Source organism: Brachyhypopomus gauderio, chromosome 15 (assembly GCF_052324685.1).
Source record: "Brachyhypopomus gauderio isolate BG-103 chromosome 15, BGAUD_0.2, whole genome shotgun sequence".
Taxonomy (NCBI): Eukaryota; Metazoa; Chordata; class Actinopteri; order Gymnotiformes; family Hypopomidae; genus Brachyhypopomus; species Brachyhypopomus gauderio.
This window is the reverse complement of record NC_135225.1, coordinates 10,903,539-10,930,950: the sequence shown is the minus strand read 5'-3', so window position 1 is coordinate 10,930,950 and position 27,412 is coordinate 10,903,539. Positions and strand designations below refer to the sequence as shown.

The 27,412-nt window shown below is 41.7% G+C and overlaps 2 protein-coding genes across 6 annotated transcripts; one reads left to right on the top strand and one right to left on the bottom strand.

The window, feature by feature from the left end:
- The first annotated feature begins 662 nt into the window (after nt 1–662).
- Nucleotides 663–23,875, top strand: zdhhc5a (zDHHC palmitoyltransferase 5a). 5 transcript variants are annotated; one of them, XM_076974750.1, is made up of 13 exons: nt 666–857; nt 1,961–2,066; nt 6,787–8,788; nt 10,102–10,223; nt 10,356–10,513; nt 10,713–10,885; nt 12,556–12,658; nt 13,080–13,171; nt 14,589–14,715; nt 15,586–15,703; nt 16,017–16,129; nt 18,511–19,430; nt 19,975–23,875. In XM_076974750.1, exons 3-13 carry the CDS (start codon nt 8,634–8,636, stop codon nt 20,204–20,206), a joined length of 2,313 nt encoding a protein of 770 aa, XP_076830865.1. In that variant the 5' UTR covers nt 666–857; nt 1,961–2,066; nt 6,787–8,633; the 3' UTR covers nt 20,207–23,875. The 5 variants fall into 5 exon arrangements, 4 of the variants coding, with proteins under 4 accessions (XP_076830865.1, XP_076830863.1, XP_076830866.1 ...); XM_076974751.1 differs by lacking the exon at nt 666–857 and adding an exon at nt 865–1,098; XR_013121315.1 differs by lacking the exon at nt 1,961–2,066 and having other exon boundaries at nt 663–857; nt 18,511–19,522; nt 19,975–20,114.
- On the bottom strand, nt 23,091–27,363 carry tmx2b (thioredoxin-related transmembrane protein 2b). The gene is made up of 8 exons (XM_076974753.1): nt 27,036–27,363; nt 26,505–26,565; nt 26,022–26,135; nt 25,252–25,328; nt 25,005–25,111; nt 24,778–24,843; nt 24,566–24,695; nt 23,091–24,336 (listed from the first exon to the last, which is right to left on the bottom strand). The coding sequence occupies exons 1-8, from the start codon at nt 27,222–27,224 to the stop codon at nt 24,157–24,159; spliced, it is 924 nt and encodes a 307-aa protein (XP_076830868.1). The 5' UTR covers nt 27,225–27,363; the 3' UTR covers nt 23,091–24,156.
- Between the last annotated feature and the right edge of the window lie 49 nt (nt 27,364–27,412).

Sequence of the window (27,412 nt, the reverse complement as noted above, 5' to 3'; positions counted from 1 at the left end):
AGTTCTTAGAATTCCCATTTTATATTGACTGCAAATCTCCTCCCTGGATTTCTCAGTCTTCCGCCATGCATTCATGTGAGCCTTCAGACGTGAGCGTTATTATTTGTGGAGGCATCCGTCTTTCATTGGGCTTGTGGTTTGTGTGTTGCCTCTCAGCACTGTGGATCTGTGTTGGTTATGTGAAGGAGGTGGTATGACAGATGTTGGTCAGCTTTGCAGGGATAATAAGGGTGGAGGGTGTGGTGTGGTGGCTGGTGGTCTTATCTGTAAAACTCCTAATGTATCTTTAATCCTTGACGTAAACATGTTCATAAAACGCATGCATATACATGCACAGTTTTACTTTGTCAGTGTGTTGGTTTTATTCTTAGTGAAGCATAGTTTTCAGGCTTTTATTTATTGATGTATGTTTAAAAGGAGGATATGTATCTTTTTGTGCGGGTATGTTTTCCGAAATTGTAACTCCTTTCCTTTGTTCACAGTCCTTCCTTCATTCACTCAAAATATCATAGAACGACAGGTGTAGGATACATTTTTATGAAGCAAAGCACAAACAATGCCTGGGATTGCAAGTCCCCAACCTCGCTGAATGCATGCTCAGCATTGCTTATTGGTCGTTATGCTCCGATTGATTGACATTCCCTGCAAATGGGATCACAGGAGGCGGGCTGAGCTCTACGTTCCGGGGAGCTCGTGGAACTGAAGGCTGTGAACGAAAAATGTATAGCTAGCCAGCTAGCTAGTTTTAGAAAGTGTAGCTAGCCTTATGCTAATTGCAGCGTTATGAAGTCGTATGACAGGTTGTGTATGGACTCGTCCGAAGGAAGAGACTAATGATATCACACAAAACCGAAACGGTAGGCACACATTCTTTGAGGATATTTTAGCCAATAGTGGAATATTCCAACCTTTATTCGTGAGCTAGCTAAATGACTAGCTAGCTATTTAGCGACTTTGGGCAGCGACCGAGAGACCAACCATCCAAAGAATAAGAGGGAGATTAAAGCCATTATCGAACCTATTTAGAGAGGTTATCCCCTGTCACACACACCGCTTCCTCCGAGGAGGCGCCGTGTGCTGGTGTGCGAGAAGTGACAGGTAGGTATAATCAGTCTATTATATTTTGTTATTGAAAGGAGTCTGTAAATGATCGAACTGGTGGCTAGTGAAAGGTAGCCGGGCAGTTTTTGAGCTTGTCGTTGAAGTAGCCAGCGTTAACCTAGCTAGTTAGCTGATACTTAAGCTGGTTAGATTTTACTCGATAGCTAGCTAGCAGGGTCCCCTACCTGGACGTTTTAGCTAGCCATTTTGTTCTGTTAAATGATCAACAGTTAATAACTACTTGTGCTACTAGCGTGATTTCCGGTACTCTCGTGTCTTTAACTAGCTGAATAAAACTAGATATTTAGATATAAAGCTTGTTGGTCGCGAGTTTATTTAAATTGAACGAGCCCGTTAGACATATCCTGTAGCTTTACGTTTGCCAGTTAGCTAGCTGAATATTTCACTTGGAGTGTGTTATATTTTCCTCGCCGGGAGTGAATCCCGCTCCTAACTGAATATAAAGACGAGTTCAATACGAGTTCTCGGTTATGTGGCCGAACTGACGTCGCGTGTTCGTGTGTAGGCAGCGGTTTTCTTCGAGTGCGTTAAAGTGCGGCTAATGAACCCGAGTAGGTAGAGTTATCCTCCCCACCCAAACGGCCCACATTACTCATCGGTCTCGGCCTCAACCGTCGTCCGCGGGAAGCGCGCGCCAGGCGGCAGAGCGTTGGCTCGCGCGTGGGCTCGCGCCGGGCCCTGCTGCTCAGGCACCGAGCGTGCTAGCTGCAGTGAAACACACCCAAAAAGACACTCGCTCGCTCTGCGTGCAAACTGCCTTTTCTTGCAACGAGACACTCCATGAATTGGCATTGTAAGCAGTTTTGTGTTGATTGGAATTGTTTGTTATTTATTGCAGATTCGTTTGATTTGATGGAAAAAATCGGCCAACGCTGCATTTGGAGTAACGCTGGCGTAGTTTTGCGGATTCAATTACCTAAATACACCTGGAAATGAAATTCCATGTAAGATTTATACACAATGCACGTGTAAAATTGCTGCGAAGCGTGATTTTTAATATATAGCTACACATCTGGGAGGATTCTACGATACTCAACAGTCCGTTGTGTCGGCAGATTAAAGCGAATCTGACAGTTGCTAGTGTAACGTTTGGCGTTGATGACAGCCGCTACACCCAGTTTGTGTTGCTCTGTCACAACATAGTCTGACGGTGCCAGGCGTTACATTACTTGTATGTAACGCTTAATAAAGTGTACTTTTGACCGAGCCACTAGTTACGTATGGGGTGATATGGAATGCGAAATGTGCCTTTTAACAAGGTTTATCACCAGCAGTACTGGACGGGGCATTTCTTCACTTTATATTCACCGTAGATCTTTTTGTCAGCGTTCCACTCCAGTGGCAGACACGCGGAAGGTATAGGCAGAGGATTAGATCTTGGTGAGAAATCACACAAGAGAATGTTGGGGAAAGTGTGACACTTATTTCCATGCCGTTGTTCTAGTAAATATGGTAGAGAAAAACCCTTCATTAATGGCCATTTCCTGACCGCAGCCCTGGTGTTGGCTGGATATATTTTTTGTAAAACTTCAGAAACACAGCTGTGTCTAATACACCCCTACAAGCTTAACAGTCATTATCATGTGTACAATATCATATTGAAAATGGTCTGCCAGCCAAATTGTATCTGGGTAGCAGTAGACATGTGGTCAGAAACTGACCAGCAATAAAAACAGAGGCTTACTTACTTTATTGTATATGGCAACGGATGAGTAACAGTGTGTAATTATACAAGATGTATCTACAAGATGTTTGTACCTCACAAACTACAGTGCCGTAACGGAGTATGTGTGTAAACATGTGTTTTTGTAATGGAGTATGTGTGTAAACATGATTATATATATATATATATATATATATATATATATATATATATATATATATATATATATATATATATATATATATATATATATATATAAATAATATAAAATTTATATTTTTATATATATATATATATATATATATATATATATATATATAAAAATATAAATTTGTTTTGTAGGACAATTACTGAATATAATGTTTACAAATTATTCTAATTGGGGAAAAAATAACAACGGCTTATATCAGTCTTAACATGTTTTGTGCATTTACCATTAACTAGGGTATGTATATCACCCTCTCAGGATCACAGAAGGACATCCCATGTTACAGTCCATTTTAGGTGCACAAACAATTCATTGAAACCAGCAGCTCACAATCTTAATGCATGAGGAGTAGGGGTGCACGATATGGACTAGAATTGCGATGTGCGATAACATTGTTGGATATCCCGATATCGATGTGAACCACGATAAATTAAGATTAAAATACAGAAATGTAGTGTCTCTCTGAACAGCAGCACGCTAATTTGTTTTGTTTTTTACTGTGTAATGAATCCAGAATAATTCCAAATATTTTGCAGGTTTATTCAACAATAGATTCAATCTAGGTTTATACTTTCACGAGTGAGCGACTCCGCACACCTCGTTAACCTCCGCGAACGGCGGAAGCGTTTAATCTTGCCTTGTCACATTCTTTGCAGTGTTGTCCGAAACGATATGTAGGCCTAGTAGTATAAAAAAACACCCCTCAAATACAGGGGAATGAACTTTTACCTGACCAATTTTAATGTTGCTTTGTGTTTCAGGTTTGAAAAGTGCTGGAATTTAGGCTAAAGTATTTTAAAAGGCTTGAAATTGTAACTACTTCGTTTCACAACAAATATCTGTCTGACTGAACAATTCTCTTGTATTACGTTAACAAATACGAGCCTCTTGTAATTCCAGGACGAAACATGAGAGAACGTGAAGACGTTAAGATTGGGCGTTTTGAAAATAAATATCCATTTAATAATGTGATAAAAAAGCGAATTATTTCGAATCATTTAGAGTATATGTATAAATATTTAATTCAATAACGTGCTGGGAATTATTGAAATGGACCTTGAAAGTGACGTACAAGTGCTTGAATTCCACCTTGTATAGGTGTATGAACCCTGCAAACATGACTGTTCTCATTGCGCTGAGACGCGGCGCGCGCGAACTTACAAAATTCGAGAGGTGCACGACCTCGTGAATCGACAGCGCGCGAGGCAATTGCACACGGGCGAAGCCACCGCGATTACGTTATTTTCGCCTCCCGGACCCTCGCGCCGCATTAAGTGTAAACCAGGCTTAAACCAAATCGCGTGTCTGATGAGCGTGTTCACCCCACTCCAGGGTTGCCAGGTCCTACAAAAGTTTTCCGCACAAAATCTGCGAGTGTAAGTTGTCGGCGGGGGGGGGGGGGGGTTGCGAGTGTGAACTGGAGACAAATTAAGTATTATATCGCGATCGATTCTTAGTGTTGACTTGTAACTTCCGCAGTAGCCCAACTCAAAAGTAGCCCCAAAAACCGCACCCCGCGGCCCCAGAATTTTTACCCGCGGCTGGATTTTCAAACAAGCCCAATTTGGCGTGAAAACCGCGAACCTGGCAACTCTGCCTCACTCTGCCTCTTGCCTACTTACGTCACGTGATCATAGTCTGCAGCGCGAATAGCTCCCTCTATTGCTGGACGAGGATAACGCAATTTGAGTTTGCTGTTATTCAAGGAGTTATCGTGGCTCTTTCGATGTGTTTATCGTGAAACTTCACATTGCGATAACGATAAAAATACGATTAATCGTGCAGCCCTAATGAGGAGTGTATGGAACAGTGGCAGAAGCCTTGAAAAATGGACACAAGTGAAAAGATGGATGATTGTGTGTTTGTCGGGGGGGGGGGGGGGGGGGGGGGTTGCACATCTTTTCATAAGGGGTGCAGGTAAAACCTTAAAGCAGCAATATGTACAAACCAACATCTAATCCGCTACCATTTTCCATGTTTATCTTAAAAAAAAAAACTTTTTCTACCATTACTGTGATCATGTGATGCTGTAACCAAGCCTGAAACAAATTATGGGATTTTCATTTATTAGGCACAAGGATCAAGATACCTTTCATCTACTTTATTTATTTGATGTGGGGACACACACACACGCACACATACAAGAGATTCAAAACTTAGTAAGCACTTTCTTCCCTTTAAAACCAGCTATGAACAATTAAAAGTATAAAACATGAAACAGTATTGGAACATTTCCTGTAATCACTGTTTTAAGTCTGTAATTGTACACTGTATGTTCACGATGTATGTAGACTTATTTGTTTTGAACGTAAACACATTTATTTGAGCATGGCAATTCTTACTGATACAGATCTGTGATTTGTAAGGTGCATTAGATGTCATAGCATGCAAGTTCTCCCTTGATATTTATCAGGGAATTTGCAGAAATGGAACATGTTGTATAAAGCCTATAATTGTGTTGCATCAGCTAAGGAGCAGCTCTTTGTGTAACTAGTTAATGCTTGATTGTCACGCACCAGGTGCCCATTAACTGCCTTATGGATGATGTAATTTCAGAGGGCAAATTGATTTTGGATGCCCTCGAGTTAGTAAATTTGCTGGTGTAATTGTCAAACAATACTTAAAAAAAAAAAAAAATAAGAACTCTTGTTTCCTGTTAGCTGGGAGGTATAGATGTGACATATATTCTAATGGCCATGTGTTATGCTTGAAACTAGTAGAGTTGAAGTCCATTCTGTAGTAAAATTCAATCTGCTGGCTTTTTCAGGACCTGATTTAAGCTAGTTAAACATACACATATGTGCATACACATACATGCATGTATATGAATAGAAGTAAAAAAAAATTCAGAATTCACCCCCAAAGCGTCCCGTTGCTCTGGAAGTGTTCTTCACTACAATTTTGATCTCTATATATTTTACTACAGTACAGCAGTACACTGCAGTACTGCAGTTACATGATACTCACATGATGTATATCCGGTGTACATTTTCCCAACCAACAAGTCAGTCATACTTTGGTATGTAATGCCTCTTCCTTTCCCAGAGCACTCAGGTGCTGCTGGTGTCTTTCACATATGTTCACTTGCTCGTTCATTCTCTCTTTGATGAAGGCATCTGTCACTTATCTCCCAGTCACAAAGTCAGTTATAGCCTCGGGCTGGAGCACATTTTTAAAGCTTTGAGAGATAACCACTAGGTCGAGGAAGCAAAATAACAAAAGCAGCACGTGTCCTCATTTGAAATATACTGCCTGCACACATGGCTCTTATTACGTGCTCATAATTTAGCGGTCTTGAAGCTCTGTTAGAAAATGTCTGCTTCTGCATAGATCATTTGATAGTAAGCGCTTGAGGTGATGACATGTCAGCACGCAACAGAATGTACTGTAGGTGTGTCTGATGTGTTTCACGTGCAGGTGATCTAATAGGCAGGAGGGCTAGTGACTGTAGACTTAGAGAACGACTGCCTCAGACCACTGACACATGTTGAAGGGGTAAAACATTTTGCCTGCAGACTTTGTGTGTGGGTGTGAGATGACGACAACCCCCACCCCACCATGTCCTGACATGCAGACTGCTACAATTGTTTTAAAAATGTCAATTTACCAATGGTTCCTGCTTTAGATCTACTCTGATTATGATAAATACATTAAGCGGAACATATTTTAAATTGCTTTTTATTATTGTTTAAACTTTACTGTGTCAACAGTACGTGTCTTACTGTAGAAAATGCTTCAGTCTAGCTCCTCCTTGAATGATTTATGACTTGTGTTCGCTTGCTCTTTCTTTCAGATATAGCTGTTTGCATAGTGGTATGTGCAACGACACACCCTTCACAACGAAGCATCATTGGAACACTGGACTAACGTGCTAACCTGTTGGACTTAATTTCCCTTTCAGTGGATTATTCTCACACACACACACACATGTAACTGTAGGCATGGACCAACTTGCTCTTTTGAGACTAGATCCCTCCAAGCTGCTTATGTAATGGTTCAGTGTGTGCCAGGGAACAGCATCTGTCCATTACACATAAGCACAAGTCCTTCAAAGCCTCCCAGGAGAAAGCTGAATCTTTTTGGTTTGTTTTTGTTTTTGGCTCTTGCCATTGTCCCAGTGCACTCACTCGAGCAATCTGAGATTTGCAGCATCTCTTGTGGTCTTCATTTTAGAATCGCTCCACTGACCTAAATCAACAAGTTCTGGAGGAGGTGTGTGAGCTTGAGAGCACTCTATTCTGGGATCCCACCATGTGAGGCAATGTTTTGAGGCATTGAGCTGTCCCAAAGGATTCTTGTAGTTTTTGTTTCTCTTTCTTGTAGATGCTTCTCATATTATCATTAGGCGCAGGTCTGGAGCAGCGTATAGGCTTGGTTCTCTGGCCACATCACACAAGTTGTGTCTAACAACTGCCTCACTTTTTTATTCTTCCCCCTCTTTTTTATTGATTTGATTTGATGTAAGTGATACATAAGAATATTATGTGCAGAAAAGTGCATTATACATGTTGAATGAAATTTCGAACAAAGAAGAAAAAATACATTTTTACTTTTCTAAAGTGGCAGAATTTTTTTTTGCCACAGCTGGCAGTAATTTGTGTGCCAACCCCACAGCCCTTCCTACATCACGTGCAAATTAAAAGGCAGGAGGGACGCTAAATCTCACTGTACTGTCCCCCTAGTTTTACCTCCCTTTCAAACCTGATTTAGTCCTCAAATCAAAACTCAGACCCAGTGATTCAGCATTTAAAAGCTTTAAAATTCACTCACACATGAGAAATGCAAAGCACATTCCATTTTTTTTCAGAATGCCAATGTTTGCAAAAAACAGAAAGCAAAACGGACCAAGTATAAACATTTTGCCCACTACCTCTTAAATTGTAAAACCAAATTTCTTTTAGTAGCCACCACAAAAAGGTAGTAATTCATTCTTTTGTGGTTATTAGATTTCAGCTGCAGAGCAGTGTTCATTGATTGTAAAAACAGAAGAAACACCTTGTTTGTAGTTCTTATTTTTGTATTTGCGCCTTACTTAGTTTATTCTTAATTTTGCTTTTACCAAAATCTTTGAGCCATATTTTTTCTTATAATTTTTTTTATCTGTGTCCTAAGCCGTTTTAGGTTGAAAGATTTGATATTTTTTTTAAGTACCAAAATTGTTTCTTCTGAAGCCCATCAAATAAGTGTTGTCTTTGAGCTAATACATCTGTAATCTTAAAATTATTTGGAAAGGAGGTCTTTCCAAGTCTTCCTCCTCAGTAACTCCTCCTCAGTAATTGAGTGAGCCACTTATAAAAAAGAAAAAAGATTGTGTTTGGTGGCAAAGTTAGGATAGTAAGTAATTTAGTAAATGTATCTTTACCTTTGGGCCTATGTAGAGAGATTCAGGCAGACAGATTGATCCCTGCTCCTTATATTTTTTCTGTTTTTCTTTGGTGTTTTTTTTCTCTGCTTTTTCTCAGCTTTTTACCTGTTGAACCTTTCTGCTGAAAGTATGCAGAGGCTGTGGCATTTCTTTAACTTAAACCAGGGGAGAAAAGAACTACCACTCCTTCCTTAGTCTCCCGCTGTTCCTTACATACACACACTTGCACACGAGGGCAGATTTTCTGTGGTGGATCCCCTGGTGTTCCCTGGGTAATGCCGAGCAGCAGTAAGAGTGGGGGTGTGTCTGGCCCCGTCTCCCCACCACACCCCACTGCTCCATCCCGCCCTCTTCGACCTAGTCGCTATGTTCCAGTGTCTGCAGCCACGGCCTTCTTAGTGGGAGCAACTACACTCTTCTTCTGCTTCACGTGAGTATGTGCGCATAATCCCACACACACACATACCATCCATTTTTATGTTCATGTCCTAAAGAAAACTGCCTGGTCGGATACATTATCAGCTATTTTCATCAGCTTCCCAATGGGATTTGCTTTCACTAAAATTAGATGTTAGAACAGCAGGTGGACTTGGTTTGCAATCATGGGATCATGGCTGACGTCAGCTGGAAGGCACGGATATCAAAACGCGGACCTGAGCACATTTACAGCCATCTCAGAATTAAGAAGTTCATTGTTAAAATGCACAGAAAATGAATATAATGTGTATCTGTGCCTGAAAGCATTAAAAAAATAATAATAATAATAAACATTAAAATCCACTTGCGTTCCCGTATTTGTGCTCGTAGGCAGGATGAAGAATTCCCAGAGTCTCCTTCCCTCCACCATGATGTTCACTTTCCTTCAGTTAGACGTACCAGATCAGCCTCAGACCTGTTGCTCTGTTCCGTTTTAGGGTTGTTTTCTGGCCTAGCTAATACATTTAGACCCAATGTGAAAGTACCCATGATGTTTCAGACATCGGAATAATCATTAGCACTGGTAACCGACACATTCCTGTTTGTAACTGTTTATATGTCCTTGTGTCTGTTGTCCCAGTACTCAGTGGGTTCTTTAAAAGGATAAATGTTTAGCAAAATGTGTCTGTTGTTTATTATTGCATTTTGAGGTTGGCTTAGTCTTTGTGAGTTTTTAGGAAACCTAAGAGAAACCAAATATAGTGTTGTACAGGGCATCAAATATTGTGATTACTTGGTCATATTGTCCATCCGTTCACACCACAATGCTGAATGGTGTGTTGATCTCTGCTCTCACTTCCTTTCAGTTCTGATTATTTGTAACCTTAACTATCTTAACTAACCGCATATTTTAACATGATTTGAATAAAATGTGGCTATTTGGTATAACCCCAAATGATTTTAATAGTAGCTTTTCTCATTGCTATGACTAGTGTATAGTAATTTATTACTGGATAATATTATGAACCTTTATAGTTAGTTGTAACATTCCATTGTTGGTGCACATTCAGATGAATACATTATGATACTTTGTTTTAATGTCTTATTATTCTTCCCTCTGTCCTTTGTGGCTATGCATCTGGTTTTGGTGTTGGAGAAGGCAAGGCATAGCTAAATATGATTCCATTCCCCAGGATAACCTAGCCCAGGATAACCTAGCCTTTACCTGTATCAGGATTCCTGCACATCGGGATAAGTCAGCTTATAAGTGCTCAGCTAAGTCTGTTAATGTCTTTGAACAGCTTTCCTTTTCTTTTGGTATCCCAGGTGCCCGTGGCTTTCAGAGCAGTTTTCAGTTGCTGTGCCAATATATAATGGCATCATCTTCCTTTTTGTGTTGGCCAACTTTTGTATGGCCACATTCATGGACCCTGGCATCTTCCCTAGAGGTAGGCAAACCATTACTGTCGGAATATTATGTACACTTGTCCGCTGTATTGGGGGAGGGGGGCTGTTTGTTTATGGTGGAACACCCGTCCAGCATAATCACAAATGTGTTTAACGCTGTCTTTGTGTTGTAGCCGAGGAAGATGAGGATAAGGAGGATGATTTCCGTGCTCCCCTGTATAAGACCGTGGAGATTCGGGGCATACAGGTGCGCATGAAGTGGTGCTCCACCTGTCGATTCTACAGACCTCCGCGCTGCTCACACTGCTCGGTGTGTGACAACTGTGTGGAGGTATGGATGCGCCCATAAGCACATGCAGACACGCCCACTTCCTTTGCTCTCAGGCTCATAGATCAGGGGTCAGGCAAGGTCAAGCAGCTGCATTAGTGTAATCAGGCTGCTGCTCTGCACTATATATATATCACTATAAAGTTTGTAATCTCTCTCTCTCTCTCTCTCTCTCTCTCCCCCTGTGTGTGTCTGTGTGTAGGATTTTGATCACCACTGTCCGTGGGTGAATAACTGTATAGGTAGGAGGAACTACCGTTACTTTTTCCTCTTCCTGCTCTCCCTGACCGCCCACATCCTGGGGGTGTTCTTCTTCGGCCTGTTCTACGTTCTCTCCCACACGCAGCAGCTGGACCAAGTACACTCCGCCGTCACGTATCCTTCTGTGAACGAGGGTGGGAGGTTGAGTTTCACTGTAAACTGCCAGTGGTCGCAGCATCTTTTATTCACATGTGCATTCTGATAAGAAGGGGTGAATATTAAGGGTGCAGGAAAAAATCGATTCGAGCTCGAATCGTGTTTCTAACATTGAACGATTCAGAATTGATTTTCATTTTTTTAAAATCGATTATTTTCGGGTGCGTGTGTGCCTTCTCAGCCACCGTAGTGCTAGGCAAAACAAGGCAACAGCTTTGACTATGTGCAGGCATGCTAGTAAAGCTATAGAGGGTTGTGTAGTGTACGGTATTTGTTGTTGCGCCGCTAAAGTATGAAGTCCAAACGGCTCCGCGGTCTTTGAATGCAACCATTTGGAAACACTTTAGATTTTACCGTCAACCCGGCCCGGGTAAGAATGGGCTTGATCGTTTGCACACGCATAAAGACGCTGCCGATGATATTCGGGAGTTACAATGATTATAACTCCTGGTAAAATAAAGTTAAAATAAAAATAACTTGGTTCATTGAGCACTCTAGTTTTGTCCTAACTAGATATTTAGACATAATACTGCTGTAATACTGCGAAGTCGTGGTCAGAGGTGAACTTCGGTATAGCCGGTGTGCATTTTATTTAAAATAATTAACACCCTTGAGCCACTGTGGCTTTGGACATAGATAATGCCGTGCCGTTTGCTGTGATGGATAATTAAAGTCTAGCTCTTGTTGATTTTCGTTTCTATGCATAAATAATATAATCTGTAGCGTCTTAATGCGGATAAACGAGGGGAGTCGGACTTCGCCACAACACACAAGCCAAATCTGTCGCACATGAAATGCTACAGGCACAAAACTGATCAGTTCAGTTAAATGTACAGTTCAGTAGATATATGCGGCTTTTAGAAAATACTGTGTGTGTGTGTGTGTGTGTGTGTGTGTGTGTGTATATATATATATATATATATATATGTATATATATATATATATAAATTTTCATCTGTGAAGTGGAAGTTCTGGCAGCTAACGTAAGCCTACCCATTTTATTAATGTAACAGCACTTTTATCTTTGGAAGCACTTTCATATATTTTTTATTTTTGTCATTTGTTAAGGAAAAACGTGTAATTTTGTTTCTGGAAGTGGCATGTTCTCAGAAATAGGCCACTAGTCTAAGCCTAATTCTTGTATGAAGCAATTTGTTGTTTTTACAGAAAGAGCAGTATTTTTGTATAATAAAATTTTTGAGTAGTGGCCAGTTCTGGCAGCTAGCCTAAGCCTACCAATTTTATTTACTTTACTACAGTTTTAGTAGTTTAATGTAGTGTTCTGAGTGTCAGCCTCAAACAGACATGTTGTCTTGGATTTACCTTTGTGTGTTTACATTATTGCAATATGTTGATAAAACCTTTACAATTATAATATCTTTATAAATGTACTCTGCTTTCATGCCAGCAGACCGAAGTAGCTCGTTTTGAATTGAGAATCGTTTTTGAATCGGAAAATAATCGTTTTTGAATTGAATCGTTGGGATCTGAAAGAATCGGGAAAAAATCGAATCGTGACCCCAAGAATCGATTCTGAATCGAATCGTGGGATTCCCAAAGATTCGCAGCCCTAGTGAATATAGAAGTGTTCCTATGTGATGCTATTACCTTGACCCTCTTTTGCTCAGTATGGCTGTGATGTGTGTAGCTGGACTTTTCCTCATCCCTGTAGCAGGCCTTACTGGTTTCCACATCGTATTGGTTGCAAGAGGCAGGACCACTAATGAGCAGGTGGGTGGTTCTGTGGGTCTGTCTGTGTGTTCATAAGTGACATATACTGTCTTTATCTAGAACCTTCTTGTTTGGTCTGCTGGTCCATCAGTAATGGGTTCATACGTCGGTTTTACGATCCCTTCATATATCTTCTGCTCAGCTCTCCTCTTTAGATGAGCATAATATAATTGTGATCCTCATTGCCTTGTTCTCTGCTTTTATCCAATTCTTTCCTTATCTAACAGCCCCAGTGTTTGTATCTTCAGATCTTTATGTCCTGTACTTCCTGTCAGAGCTCTGCCATTACTTGGTTTGAAAGGTCATGCTTTTGTGTTTTTTAAGGGCTGCTCAAACCCCTTTGTACATGGAGAGGTGCATGGGCCTGTGAGCAAGTGAAGCGAGAATGTTCCTAAAAATGTATCTGCTCTTCTCCCTGCAGGTGACGGGGAAGTTCAGAGGAGGAGTGAACCCGTTCACTAACGGCTGCTGGAGGAATGTGTCACGGGTCCTCTGCAGTTCCCAGGCACCCAGGCATGAACTCTACCTCTCCTTTATCTCCTTAAACTCCTCCATACCTCTCCTTTACTGCCTTAAACTCCTCCATACCTCTCCTTTATCTCCTTAAACTCCTCCATACCTCTCCTTTACCGCCTTAAACTCCTCCATACCTCTCCTTTACCGCCTTAAACTCCTCCATACCTCTCCTTTACCGCCTTAAACTCCTTCATACCTCTCCTTTATCTTCTTAAACTCCTCCATACCTCTCCTTAAACTCCTCCATTCCTCTCCTTTACCTCCTTAAACTCCTCCATATCTCTGCCTTTACCGTCTTATTTTCCTGAGCTGTTTTAGTTATTTTCGTTGTCACGTAATGGAAACAGCCCTACAGAAGTAATCTCTGAGAATGATGTAGGCCTCCTTTCGTAGTGCTGTGTACAGCTGCGCAGGGTGTAGGCGTAGGTTATGCCTGGACCTGCACTGTTTCATTGCAAGATTTTTATTGACTGTGCCAGTACAGTAATCCAAACACAGTCCAGTAATCCAAACACTAATCTCTGTCTAACAACCAGCAGCATAGCTAAACATTGGAGTCATAAGCCAGTGGTCCTTGTAGGACTGCAGTCAATCCTGAACTACTACAGGAACTACTACAGGGCAGCATGGTGGCTTGGTGGTTAGCACGTTTGCCTCTCAGCACTGGGGTCTTGGGTTCAAGTCCCTATCTGAGTGGAGTTTCCATGTTCTCCCTGTGTCTGCGTGGGTTTCCTCCGGGATCTCCGGTTTCCTCCCACAGTCCAAAAACATGGAGGTTAGGTAAAATTGGCAGTCCCAGACAAATTCTCCCTAAGTCTGTGTCTCTCCCTGAGTGTGTGTCTGTGTCTCTCTCTGTTCAATAAAAAAACAAGTTGTTGTCTGAGTGTCTGTGCATGAATGTGTGTGTGCTTGTATGCCCAGTGGTGGATGGTGCTCTGTCCTCTCTCCCCTTCCTGCACCCCATTCAGTCCCCCAGGGGGCTGTGGATCCTGGTAGAGAGTACGCTGTGCGCAATTGGCTGCCGCTTCTCGCCGGTGTGTGATTGGTTGTCTGTAACGTAGCTGTGTTAACAATTGTAAAGCGCCTTGGGTATCTAGATAAGGCGCTATATAAATTGAAACCAGGACTTGCTTGTGATTCTCACTGTTCTTGAGGTTCAATGAGCTGAGGACTGACCTTAAACCCTCAGAGGTCTTTGCATTAGAAAGTGATATTTATTTTCTTACATTCTTAAATTCTCTTAAACAAAACAAGTGTTCACCTTCGTTTGTAGTATATCCCTGTCTGTGTGGTTTCAGATTACTTTGGTCATACAGATTTACTGCAGCAATAGTGTATAATATTGCCAAGCATTACCATAATGAAATACCTTTGCTAACAGCCCAGTATAAACCGCTGTCCTCTTCCTGCTCAGATACCTGGGCAGGAGACGGAGGTCTCAGACCGTGTCTCTACAGCCCCCCTTCCTCCGGCCACAGCTCTCCGAGACACAGCTGGCAGCCAAGGTGCTCGACAACGGTATCCAAGGAGACCTGCACAGGGTAGGCCATCTTCACACGCACACACAGTTTTCTTTCTCTTACTAGGATGTGTGTTCCTTTCTCGTATTAGGATTTAAAAACAACATTATTTATTCATGGATTATAGTTTAGTATTGTAATTAAAGGTTTGTGTTCTAATTGATGTTTGTTTATTAGACGAATTTAGGTTCTAAGGTCTGTAAAGCTGCAGTATTATTATTGACACTATATATACATTTTCTCTTAGTAAACTACCACTTAATCATGTGCTCCAGTACTCATGTACTGTAGACTCTACTCTTCTTTATTAAAACGTGTTTGTTTCTTGTTTCTTCAACACAAATCTTTTTTTAATCAGATGTTTTTTAAATGAGCTATAAAGTTAGCATTTGTTAGGTACCTGCAGATAACTGGCGGTTCAACCCCAAACTAAACTATTGTCATGTTTTGCATGTAAAAACTAGCACATTAACCAGTTGTTTGCCTATGGTTAGTAAAAAAAATTACAACCTTTTTTAAAGAAACCAAGTGCTACTGGAGCACCTGCGTGGTCTCACAAGTAATTTCATTATCATACTATAAATGAAAGGACAGCTTTATGAAGAGTTAAACAAAACCAGTTTCAAACAGTTTTGAAAGTTTTATTTATTTATTTATTTATTTATTTTCTCTCCTTTTCTCTTGCTAGCTTGTTTACATCAGTAATAGTGATATGGCCTAATCCCACACATCCTTACACCATCCTCCGTGCTCTGTGACAGTGTATTGCACGCACTCGCTCACTCTCTCTTGTGCAATCTCTCCCAATGTCTTCCTGTGCCCACTGATCTCTCTCTCTCTCTCTCTCTCTCTCTCTCTCTCACACGTACACACACAAACACACTGTCTCAGTCTAAGAGTAGTTTGGAGATGATGGAGAGTCAGTCTGCAGATGCTGAGCCGCCCCCTCCTCCTAAACCAGAGCTCAGATACCCCGGGCTGTCCAGAGGATCCAGTGCACACTCTGAAGGTACACACACACCACAACTGATCATCACAGTGGATGCTGTAAAGCTATAACTTGTTTCCAAAAGAGTCCCTGAGTTGCACGATAAATTGGTTACACCAGCATATTGCCTCCCTCTAAACAGACTGAGAGACCCTAGTCATTTCAGTATCATCACATAATGCAAGAAATGTCTGTCCACCAGAGCATCTCTGCTAAGTTGGATCGTGGTGGAACAGGGTTTTCTTGTAGAACTATGTCTTTGGGGGGGAGGGGGCACTGAATCAGGTTTCGTGTGTGCCTGTGTGAACCGTGTGTCCCACTGTGTTTCTTTCAGAGAGCAGCCTGTTAAACAAAGCTCCACCAACTCCCACCATGTTCAAATACCGGCCTACATACAGCAGCCCAGGGAAGAACCACACCGCACTGACGCATGCCTATGCCAACCAGGTAATGTGTGTGTGTGTGTGTGTGTGAGAGAGAGACGCTTGTATGAGGGCTGATGCCATTTCGTGTGTGTGTGTGTGTGTGTGTGTGTGTGTGTGTGTGTGTGTCTGAGTCTGAGAGACACTTGTATGAAAACTGATGCCATTTTGTTTGTAGATGTAGTTTTATGGAAGTCTGCGTGTGACTGTCTGCATGGATATTGGATTTTCAGCAGTCCGGCTCTGGTGTTGCACACAAGCACTGATTTTAATATGTAGATATTTACACTCCTTCATCCTTCACTGCATGTCTTTAACTTCCAGTTTTATTTTAAATCTCTTCATTTTAATCTATTCATTTATTTCTTATTAATTTCTATATTATTTTTTCTTTCTTTTGAATTGATTTACCCAGTGGCTTTCAGTTGAACAGTATCAGTAAGTCGACACTGTACTCATCCGTTTTATTTGTCCGTGTATGTGTGCGTGCGCGCGCGTGTGCGCATTTGTCTGTGTATTTGTTGTCTGTGTCTGTTTGTTAGTGGCTTTTCTCTTATTGCAGCTCCTAAAGCCTGAGAGACAAAGATTATCCTTGCTAGCATTAAACTCCCCTTCAGTCTGTAGCCCTTCATAATGTAGACTTTCCCCACACAATAGATGCATTTTGTAATGTCATTGGCATGTGCTGAGACTCCTGTCCCATGTTCAATAATGTAATGGACTGAAAATAACAACTCATTAATCAGCGACACCATTTGTTCATTGCAAGGATAGCTGTTGTACATAATCTGGCCTCCAAATGGAGATTAATGCATATTCATGGAGATTAATTAGAGCCTATGAAGAGGTGGTTTTGTTTTGTTTATCTTTAATAGTGTTAACAAGTGATTCAACTACATTTTCATTATATTGCAGTTTCAGGAGAGAGATGGGCATGCAAGCTTGCTGGGTTATGGTAGACTATATTAGAAATGGCACCAAATCATATTTTAGTCATTTTCATATTTATTGCTTGACAGCTTTGTTCCATAATTAGCAAACAATGTGGGATATCTCTTCCCTTCCTCTTCTAATAATTCACGCTACGTACCTACGTATTCATGGGCCGTACGTGTTTGGAGAGGCTATTGGAGTCTGGTGTGGCTGTAGATGCACCGTTAGTGGCAGCTCCGTGTGTCTCCGCGTGTGAAGGACGTTTTGTGGCGCGAGTCTCACGTGGCTGTCCTCCAGCGCAATAAATATCATGACATTTTTCAGAGTTATAAACTTGACCTCGTTTGCCAGAAAAGTGTTTTCTGGGACAAAGAATCAAAAGAATGATTTGTCCATCCCTGCTTGTGAGATTCATGGGGCTGGAGATGCTCCTCTATGTTAGTGGAAACTCCAGAGGAGCTAATTATGGAACAACTCATCTAGTGCTCCTGTATTGATGCTCAGTTGATCACTAGACGTGGGTGGGATTTGAACCTTGGGTTTAGCTGCTATATTAGTTTAATAAACGCATTCCTTAAATGCTTTGACTATAAGATAAGTGCCTGGAATTAAGTGCCTGCCTGGAATTTACCTGTGGAGTCCTCCAGGTGCAGAGAGAGAGAGAGGGGGAGAGAGAGAGAGAGAGGTCCTTGACGTTAATTGGACACTGACGAGCGTTGGAGGTGACTGAGAGACCAGCTCTGCTCAGAACCGTAACACGTTCATTAAAGGCAAGGCCAGAGAAAAACATGGTGTGCAGTACAAAATGACAAATGATTCACGTGTGCCGCATCCACAGGACGGCTGTCGTCAGCCTACGTCTGCCCCTTCTAGCTGTACAAGCTGCTGCTTCCTACACCTGCTGTGTCCCAGCAGATATCCTGGCCGGATGTGCCTAAAATTCCTGCATTTTAACATTTTCTCTCAGTGTACCCAAACGATGCGGAGGTTTCTGAACAGTCATTCTAGAAAGGTTACCAGCGCCATCAAATCTGAATAAGTAAAACCTCTCCCATGTGGCAGTTCAACCGGCAGCATTTGTGTTCCGGTAACATAAATGCACTGGAGTCTGGAGAAATTATAAAGGTGATTTAAATGCATGTGCCAAAAGTGCAGTAAACAAGTTAAAGGGAACAAAGAGACACACATCCTGCCCATGCTGCCAAGGATAAGTTTGTAGCAAGTAGAGCAGTGTTGTGTTTTTTTTAGTACACCTAGTGCTTCCGCTTTGACTACCGTGCTAGTGGTGATGCTTTTATTCCTTCCTGCCTTCTCTTTGACATTTTCGTACCCTACTTTAAATGTTCCTGTTTTTGATATTGCCTTCTCTGCTTCTCTCCCATACTCTTGCCCTCGCGCTCTCTCTCACGCCCCCTCTCTCGCCCCCCCCCCCCTCTCTCTCTCCCTCCCCCCCCCCCCCCCCCCTTCCTCCAGATGAGTCGTGGGGACAGTCTGAAGGAGTCCTCCTCCTCTCTCCTCCAGTCCAGTCAACAGCCAGGCTACCGCTCTGAGCCCAGTCTAGACGGCCGTGAGGGTGGGGGAGGAGAGCGTGGGGGTGCTGAGCGACCCCCTGGATGCCACGGGGCACCTCTGGGCTCTGGAATGCCCGGTTATTCCCTCGGAGGGCGCTCTTACCCCTCCTTCTCAGAAAACGCTGTGCTCTCTGGGGGTGGCTCTCATTCCTCCAGTGTTCGCTCCTCCCATAATCTGCCTCCCTCTGACGCCACCACCTCCACCAGCTACAAGAGCCTAGCCAATCAGACACCACCTCCAGCCCCTCGTAATGGCAGCTTGTCGTATGACAGCCTGCTCACACCCGAAAGCCCGGATTTTGATTCTGCAGGACCAGAGTTGTCGCCTAGGCATTCGCGCGCACCGGTGCTGGGATACAGCTCTCCCTTCCTATCTGCGCAAATAGCCCACCAACGGGAGGCGGAGCTTCACCAGACCTCTGCCTCTAGCTCCGCCCTGCTTGCTTCGCCGCACCGCGCTGCGTACCTGCGTGGCTCCGCCTCCTCCCCTCCCCTGCCACCTGAGCGAGAACGCGAGCGGCTGCTTCATGACTCACACCCCCACCACCACCATCACCACCACCACCACCACCACCACCGGCCCACGCGCTTCTCCCGTCCCCCGCTTCTCTCGGACCCGGGAGCGTCTCAGCCCTCGTACCCGTACCGCACCCGCTCCACGGAGGCTTCACTGCCGCCCTCCACTCACCCGCCGCGCACTGGCCACCCCCCTCCCTTAGGGAAGTCTCTGTCCTACTCCAGCGCGGCAGCCGCTGAGATGCAGTACCGCCTGGTCCGCAAGGCCTCCGCCTCGGTCGGGGGAGTGGGCATTCAGGCGCCCAAGTGAGTAACACCCCCCTCAGCCTTTCGACGCTCTGCGCAGCCTGCTGCCTCCTTCCTCCTCCTCCTCCTCCTCCTCCTCCTCCCAGACTCCCGTGAGTGGATCTCTCTCTCTCGCTCTGCTTTTCTGGTTTTTCCTACCTCCCACCTGTATTTCCTCTCAAGCTCGTATTGCACCATTAATTGTTTGGTATGCCAATATCAGGTTCTGTCTAGTCTTGCTGGCCACAGTTGAAGTTTAGTCAGTGAATCATTGAACTTGTAGTGTTACCAATATACCTGCATGTATGTTATGGTGTAAGTTTTGTTCACCTGTGCAGTGTGAGAAATATAATTCTGATATGTTTTGTGACCTTTTGCTTATGGAGGGGAACGGAATTACCAAAATTGTGACAACTTCATTGTAGCTTAATATGTTGACAAGAAATTTCACTTGGAGATCCCCTCTCACGTTTGCACCAACCCCCCCCCCCCCTTTCTCTCTCTCTCTCTCTCTCTCTCTCTCTCTCTCTCTCTCTCTCTCTCTCTCTCTCTCATATATATTCAGGGACGAGATTCAGATGAAATCTTATAGTCGGACGAATGGGCAGCCCAGGACATCACTCCCTCAGTCTCCTTCTTCTACACCCTCTTCTCCATCTCATCCAATCAGTGTCTCAGCCCGCCCAGGACATGCATATGCTAGTGTCAGTTCAACTCAAAGCCCCACCCACAAGACAGGAGGGGGAGTGAAGAAGGTGACAGGCGTTGGAGGGACAACCTATGAGATATCGGTCTGAGTGATGGGCCTCTGCTTCAACCAACCATGGCTAAACCATGGACCTGCTTCCTCTCACAGACTAGAGGGAAATGTTGTATGCAGACAATACACACTTCCTGTCGCCCACGTTCACAGGATAGAGTGAAGGACTCAACTCTCTGCTGTGATTTTGCAGATAAGGAAAGTGTAATAAATCTGATGAGCAGGTTGAAGGTCAAATAAGACATTGAGGAGGAGGAGGAGGAGGAGGAGGAGAGGAGTTATGTCATTCAGCTATGGCATGTAGCCTCGTCGTACAATCCTTTCATATGAGGCTGGACTTCTTGACTTGGCACTAACGAGGATGTGTGACACTTTATGGGTGTGGCAAATTAGACTGCCTTAAAAAAAAAGTCATTCAAGAAAAAAGATTGCGCTATGACTTGTGTAATTGGGGGAAAAAATGTATGTTCTGTATAGACAAAAATGATTTCAGGTTTTGTTTCCCCCCACCCCACCAGGAGTTTTCTTCGAGGATGGATTTAAATTCACAATTTTGTGGCATGCAGCTGCCATTTCGGACCACTGTGATTGGCTTTTGACCTTTCTGCATCTATTGACCAATCACAACTGGAGAAGCAAGTTGAGGCGCTTGGTAATGGAATGGCATAATTTACTGATTAATGATGCGCCATTTGAGAGAGTGTTTTACAACAATGGCCTTGGAAATCAAGGAAATGTTTTTTTATTTTATTTAATTTTTAAATGTTGTTTTATATGAATTTATAAATGGCTATTGATAAGATCAAGAATTTGGGGTGTAGTTGAGTACTACAGATTTTATGCAAATCCTATGATCTACATATTGTGCATGTTAAAGCACTTGATTTGAAGATCAGTGAATCATGCATAGAAACATGAATTCCTCAACTTCAACCTTTTGTTTTCTATTAAGGCTAATGAGATTTCTGTGTAGTTTAGGATTTTTAACCAATCAGACTGGGGGGAGGGGACTTGCCTAATTTTGTTCGATTTCTACAGCCACTCGAATTTGTGTCTCCAAGAAAAACAAGTCTCAAAATCACCTATGTGAAATTTATATAAAACATTTGATGGCATGCAGCAGATACATGGGACACAAAGGTTAGCCCATTTATGCTTCAGAGTTATCTGCCTCTGAAAGATTACAGTTTTGGTTATCAGTTCGAACACACTCTCGAGTAGCTTTGTCTAGCAGCTGACTAGGATGCAAAGCTGGCCGGCCAGAGAAGTGGGGGAACCAAATCAGTGTACGCTGAGTGATTGTTGTAGTTACATCAGTTATAAAATGCACCTTTGTTCTTTCTCAATTTTATTTTATTATTTTTATTATTACTTTTTTTTTTTACTTTAAAAAGATATTGTGGATGTTTTGCAGGTCCTGTGTTTCAGTGATGTCTAGAATCGTCATTGCGTTTGAGCAAAATTCAGATCAAGGCTGGACTAAGTGCATATTTGTCCAGTGGATAGAAGGTGTATTGATAGCACACCTAACAGCTAGTGAATGCCCTCTCAGAAAGAAACTGGGTCTGAAAAGGGTGGTGTGTGTAAGGACAGAAGTGTACTGTATATCTGAGTGTGGGTGAGTGTAAGGGTGTGTGTGTGCGAGTATGAGATTGAGCGATTGAGCCTTGGTAATAAATTCTTTATAAATCATTTGAGCATTAGACTTGCTTGATACTTTAATTATTGCACCAATTTTCAACATAATTTTAATTGTTTCCCAATTGTGAAGATGCACACACTTGATTATTATTTTATTTTTTGGTGGTATGTGGCCTAAAAGATTTCTTTGTGTAAACAACAAGATAGATTGCTTGCAGCAAATATGAATTAAGGAAGCAAACTGGAAACTTTTCACTACAATTGAACATGATTCTGTTAACTTCCATTCAGCTGTGAAACCCTTAAGGCTCTTGAAAGAGGGTTTTGTTTTTATTTCCCTTTTGTCAATTCCTTTTATTCTTATTACATTTTTAGTTATTTTTATTATTTTCCTAAATTAATTCTTACTGCCTTTGGTAGTACTTTATTTTATAAGACATTAAAAAGTTTCATTTCTTTTTTTTTTTTTTTTATATAAATATACAGAGGTTTTTTTTTTTTTTTATAATGTTATGTTTAACAATGTATCATGAGTGGTGTTTTATACCCATGAAAGATGACACTTGTATGATAGGTTATACAGTAAAAGAAACCTTAAAAGTAATTTTTTATAACACTGACTTCATTTGTAAAACTGCATGATGTCTTCGTTTAAAAAAAGAGGACTTTTTCAGATTTGTACATCTTTTGTATAAGGCCATTATTACTCCACCTTGACTCCCACATGAGCAAACCCTGTGCAGTAAAAGTTTGAAAAGAGAAAGGTTCAATAATCCGTTCTATGAGTGGCTTTTGCAAAAAAAAAGCTGAGTATTTTGGCAAAAATTGGATTTGGTGTTATAGTTCTGTGAATGTGACTTGTAACTGCAGTACTTCCTGGACAGTAGAGCAGCTGTTGAATTTTAAATCTGATACTTTGAGTGGCTTCTCCAGCAGCACAAGTTGTAGCCTAGACGGATGGAGTAACACCGTGAACACCTGTGTGGACTCCTCCCACGATCGCCCACTATTCTAGCCGTTGGCCTCAGGCCTAGAATTTTGAGCAATCTTGATTTTACGATTACTGCATATCTTTTCACCAAATCTATTGAAATGTTCTATATATTACTTACACAGATGAGATTTGCTGACCTGCTAAGCATTAGCCTTAGCATTATTGTTGGCTTCATTTTCCAAAAAATAAAACTGAAATCATAGGGACTTCATTCAAAACTGTTTAATACCACATTACTTATAAAGCTTGGCCATTAATTGTACCCCATAGTCACACAAAACAAAGCTGTCAAAAATCAAGGTTTGCATTTTATTGGCAGGAAGTTAATCCAGAACCTCTGCACAAAATCTACTTACATTAAAGACTGTTTGGTAATTGTGGTTTAGTATAACACAAGAATCAAGTCACTAGGCACATGCACAGGCTGTGAGCAACTCCACTGGTTAACTGGAAATGAGGTTCCGTGCAAGCATGATGTCTTGAACAACGCAGGGTTCCACAGGAATATGGAGACTCGGACGGAAGGAGAACAGTACTGTTGCTTTACCTTGCTTGATATTATCAGCATTCCAATACAACCCAAAGATATGGTAAACTTGGGGCTTTGAGTACAAAGCCAAATTAATGTAACATTTTTTTGAGTAGCAATTGAATTTGAAGATTAATAAGAGCATTATGTAACCGTGTCAAGGTATTGGAAATACAATGGAGTTTTGGTACTTGTATATATATAAAAAATCTTCATGATACCTGTTGCACCAACAATAACATGCATGTGAAAAGCATACCAACTTTTAACTTTTAGAGATAATGTAAATGGTAGTGGTACACAGCCTGCTCCGTTTTGAGAGCATCACTTACTGGTTGTGCCAAAGGTAATATTAAGCAAAAAGTGTTACCAAATTAAAAGAATCACAAATGAAATAGGAATGATTTAGAAAAAAAATGAACAATAGGCAGGTATACAAGTAAAAAGCCCATCCCCTACATTAGCAAACTGCTACAAAATATAACCTATCTATAAATTAATGTTATTCCCATCATTAACCATGTTGAGAGGTAGCATGACCTGTTTGGTTAAAATAAACACTGTCTACAGCTAGAATCCACGCAATTGGATCTCATTTAACCTCTGAATAATGGTTGTGAAAGGCTAGAGGTTTTTTATACACTGCAATAGTCAATGCTTTCCAATTTATTTAAGGTTTTGTTTGTAATTATGTTGTTACCAGGGAATGAAGTCAACATAGTTGATTCCCGCTCAACTTTCTGCATTGCACATCAATCTGCGAATTTGCATAACAATCAAGTTCCACAGTGATGTCACAGTGCTCTCCTCAAGCCTGACTGTCCTATTTGTCCTTCTTGCTCTCTTTTGCTGCCTCTTGTGTTTCAGTCTCAGGCTCCTCCTCCTCAGGGACAGGGGGGAACTGTGATTCGCTGGGCTTTTCAATCCTCTCTCCTTTGCTCTTATTGAGTTTCTTTGACTTTTGATACAACTCATTTAAGTTAAACTCTCTGATGATGTTCTCCTGAAAAATTATAATTGTAACACTTGTGTTAAATATTTTGTTAAACATAGAATCCAGGATAGACTGCTAATACCATATACTACAAAATAATGCAATTAAAGTCCACATTATAATTTACATATCAATATATTGACAACCCTAAAATGTGTGCCTGCATTTGAGAACCCTAAAATGTGAGCCTGCATTAATCTGACAGTAATTTTTATATGCATGCATGTTTGCACCTCACCTCAGTGAAGCTCCAAGATACGGCTCTTCCTTTCTTGTCCACTTGGGGGCGCCTCATGACTTCCTTACCCCCTTGAAAGAGCACCAGAGATGGTAGCTGCTTGGAGAGAGGAGATGTGCTAACCTTGTACCTAAAATGAGAAGATGTCCGCTTTAGAGACCCATCAAGAATTTCAATCAGTATAGTATTGAGAAGATGTTTTATGTGCTTACTTTTTAGATACTTCACTATAACGTCCAATGTCGACTTTCCCAAATTTCAGTCCAGCACAGTTGTATCTAGTAGTAAGAGAGGAGTATTTAAAAAACCATCCACTTTCTCAAAAATATTGTGCCAGAATAGAACATTCTAGAAAGTTTCGCCACACCAATAAAGACTATACATAGCCTTGTCATTAAGGAAGGGTACTATACATGTGTTTCTGATACGAGTGATTTACTTCAGGGACAAGTCTGCATAAACAGAAGCAAAAGACTGGCACTCTGGAGACCAGTTGGCGAAGAACTCCACAATCCAGGTCACACGGCTATCTCTTTCCAACTCCTCCTGGAAAACAATGCATAAGAGATTATTTCTACATGTACATAATTACCAAAGGCAGTTTTTAAGGCTAGATTTTAAATTCTGACAACATTCTTTACACTCTTGCATGACATACACACACATTGGTGAATTTAAAGACTTACGTCTATTGTCTTATCACTGAAATATTTGATGTACTCTGGGCCCATATACAGGGGAGGCTTGCAGGTCATAAGGAACACTAGGATAAAAGTAGAATAGTAGGATAAAAGAACATAATTAGTACATTGAGAGGAAATAAATGCCTAAATAAATATTTTTTACAATTCAACAGGAAATATCACTTAAAAATGTAAAGGTAAGCAGTGTTACTGAGATTTTGCAGTCTTGTAACAATCTATAATTTGGAACTGCCGCTAAACAGCCGTCTCAATGGTACACAGTAATCAAGGGCTGATGCTGAGTCTTGAGATCGAGTGGTTGCTATACCTTTGTTACCCACTGTAACCCAACTATGAGAAATTGGCAATATGTAATTGATTATCTGTACTTGTTTTATCTATCTTAGTCACACAACTTTTAAAATATTCATGACTTCTAGAAATAATCTATAAACAGGTTGGTGGGAACAGGCAGGCACTAATGGTTTAATTCATGTGTGAATATACAAGGCAGTAAACAATTTGGACTGTAACAATTTCTGTTGTTTGGGGTTTTTAACTATGAGTACGAGGTGTCAGTGCCAACACCTTTTCAGGAGAACAATGGTGGTTCAAAGGTCAACAGACGACCAACTGTCATATTTCTGGGTTGCTAATCTTTTCAATGACTGGTAATGACTCACAGATATCACCAAATCAGTGTGCTGAAATAAAGAGCCAAAATAACTAAAATGTCCCAACTGTTTTTGCAGCACTTGTGTGTCCATACTGACCGATGCACAAGGTCAGGTAGAGCAAGCCCATGCGGATATCCAGTCTGAAGAACAGAATCACGTTGGCCACTTTAGAAAAGAGAATGATGTTCCCCACATGCTGTTCAACCGTTACTGTGTGAATGAGAGAAAAGTTTAGCCGAAGAAATAAGGGGGGTGAAAAGAGAAATGAAAAAGAAACAATAAACGCAATAACCAGCCCAACAGGCCCAGGGCAACTTAAATCACACCCCCTAATGAACCAGATTGCATACAGTAAACAAACCTTTTGTTTGGGCCCACCTATTCAAGTAGTATCCATCTTATATAATGACTGCAAATCTAACTACAGCATAAGTTGTACATACTTATTTACTGTGCATTTTCGTTTGTTTATATTTAAAACAATTTGCTGATGTGTTTATATATCTAAACTGTTTTGACCTACAGTTATGCGTATGGTGCCAGGTAGGATAATGAAGGAATCCAGGGTAAGACACTTACTCGCTCTTCTGTTCTTCATCATGACTATGGCACTGAGAAACATCAGTATCTCCACCTCCCTCTGCAACAGAAATATTAAAATGCAGTTAACCACATAACTACAGGACACAAATCTTGCAATTTCCACGACTGTGTATGCTGTAGTTATGTAGCCAGCCAGCTATCTAGCAATGGAAAAGACTGACAATCTAGATAGCTAACCTGCGTCTGCAGGTCTGAAGAGCACCTGTATCTGCTGGTATTTTTAGTGGGGGAAGAGACAACCAAAAACATGAAGGGCCAAGTGTCATTCCTGGCTGAGTGACACCTGAGATCTCAGTCGGCATTCAGTGTTTCTGCCCAGATCCATACTAGTCCTTGTTCTCTAAATAAATGGCTGGCTGGCTATCTCACGTTACCGAGTAGACCAATTCTACTCCTCCTCATTGTGCATGCAGCATTGCAGCTAAAGCAAAGGGCCTAAGCAATTCTCTGGCCCTTCTACCATGCACATTCATGCATGTTGGCTCTTTCTGGAAATGTGATACTAACCCAGTCGAAGTCACACGGGTTCCCATCCTCGCGTTGGGTGGAGAGATGTTCACAGATTCCAGGGGTCTTACGAACCATCAGGAAAGCCACCGACATAAACAAGGATGCTATGTAGTATGGTTTCAACAGCCATTTATAAACTTGCGGTAAGTGATATAAAAAGGCGAAGAGAGGAGTTAACAGTGCCATGTTTTCAGAAAACGGCTCAAAGGAAAATGATAAACCGCAGACGAAAGCTGCCGGAGATACACCGTTGTCTGCGTGTGAATTTTTGAGTCGGCGAAAAATTCGACAGTTAAAGGGACAGAGGTCACTGCGGACGAAGGGAAAATGGGCCCGCCTCCTCCTCGTGCGCACAGCCATTGGTTAGCTGTATA

What these genes read in the sequence shown, in the direction of transcription:
- zdhhc5a (XM_076974748.1), top strand. Translation starts at nt 8,634, where the DNA reads ATGCCGAGCAGCAGTAAGAGTGGGGGTGTGTCTGGCCCCGTCTCCCCA. An exon ending in TGTGTGACAACTGTGTGGAG is followed by an intron (nt 10,514 to 10,712) that starts GTATGGATGCGC and finishes GTCTGTGTGTAG; the next exon opens with GATTTTGATCACCACTGTCC. An exon ending in CGCATGCCTATGCCAACCAG is followed by an intron (nt 16,130 to 18,510) that starts GTAATGTGTGTG and finishes CCCTTCCTCCAG; the next exon opens with ATGAGTCGTGGGGACAGTCT.
- tmx2b (XM_076974753.1), bottom strand. Translation starts at nt 27,224, where the DNA reads ATGGCACTGTTAACTCCTCTCTTCGCCTTTTTATATCACTTACCGCAA. An exon ending in GATGAAGAACAGAAGAGCGA is followed by an intron (nt 26,136 to 26,504) that starts GTAAGTGTCTTA and finishes TCATTCACACAG; the next exon opens with TAACGGTTGAACAGCATGTG. An exon ending in TATGCAGACTTGTCCCTGAA is followed by an intron (nt 24,844 to 25,004) that starts GTAAATCACTCG and finishes TCTTACTACTAG; the next exon opens with ATACAACTGTGCTGGACTGA.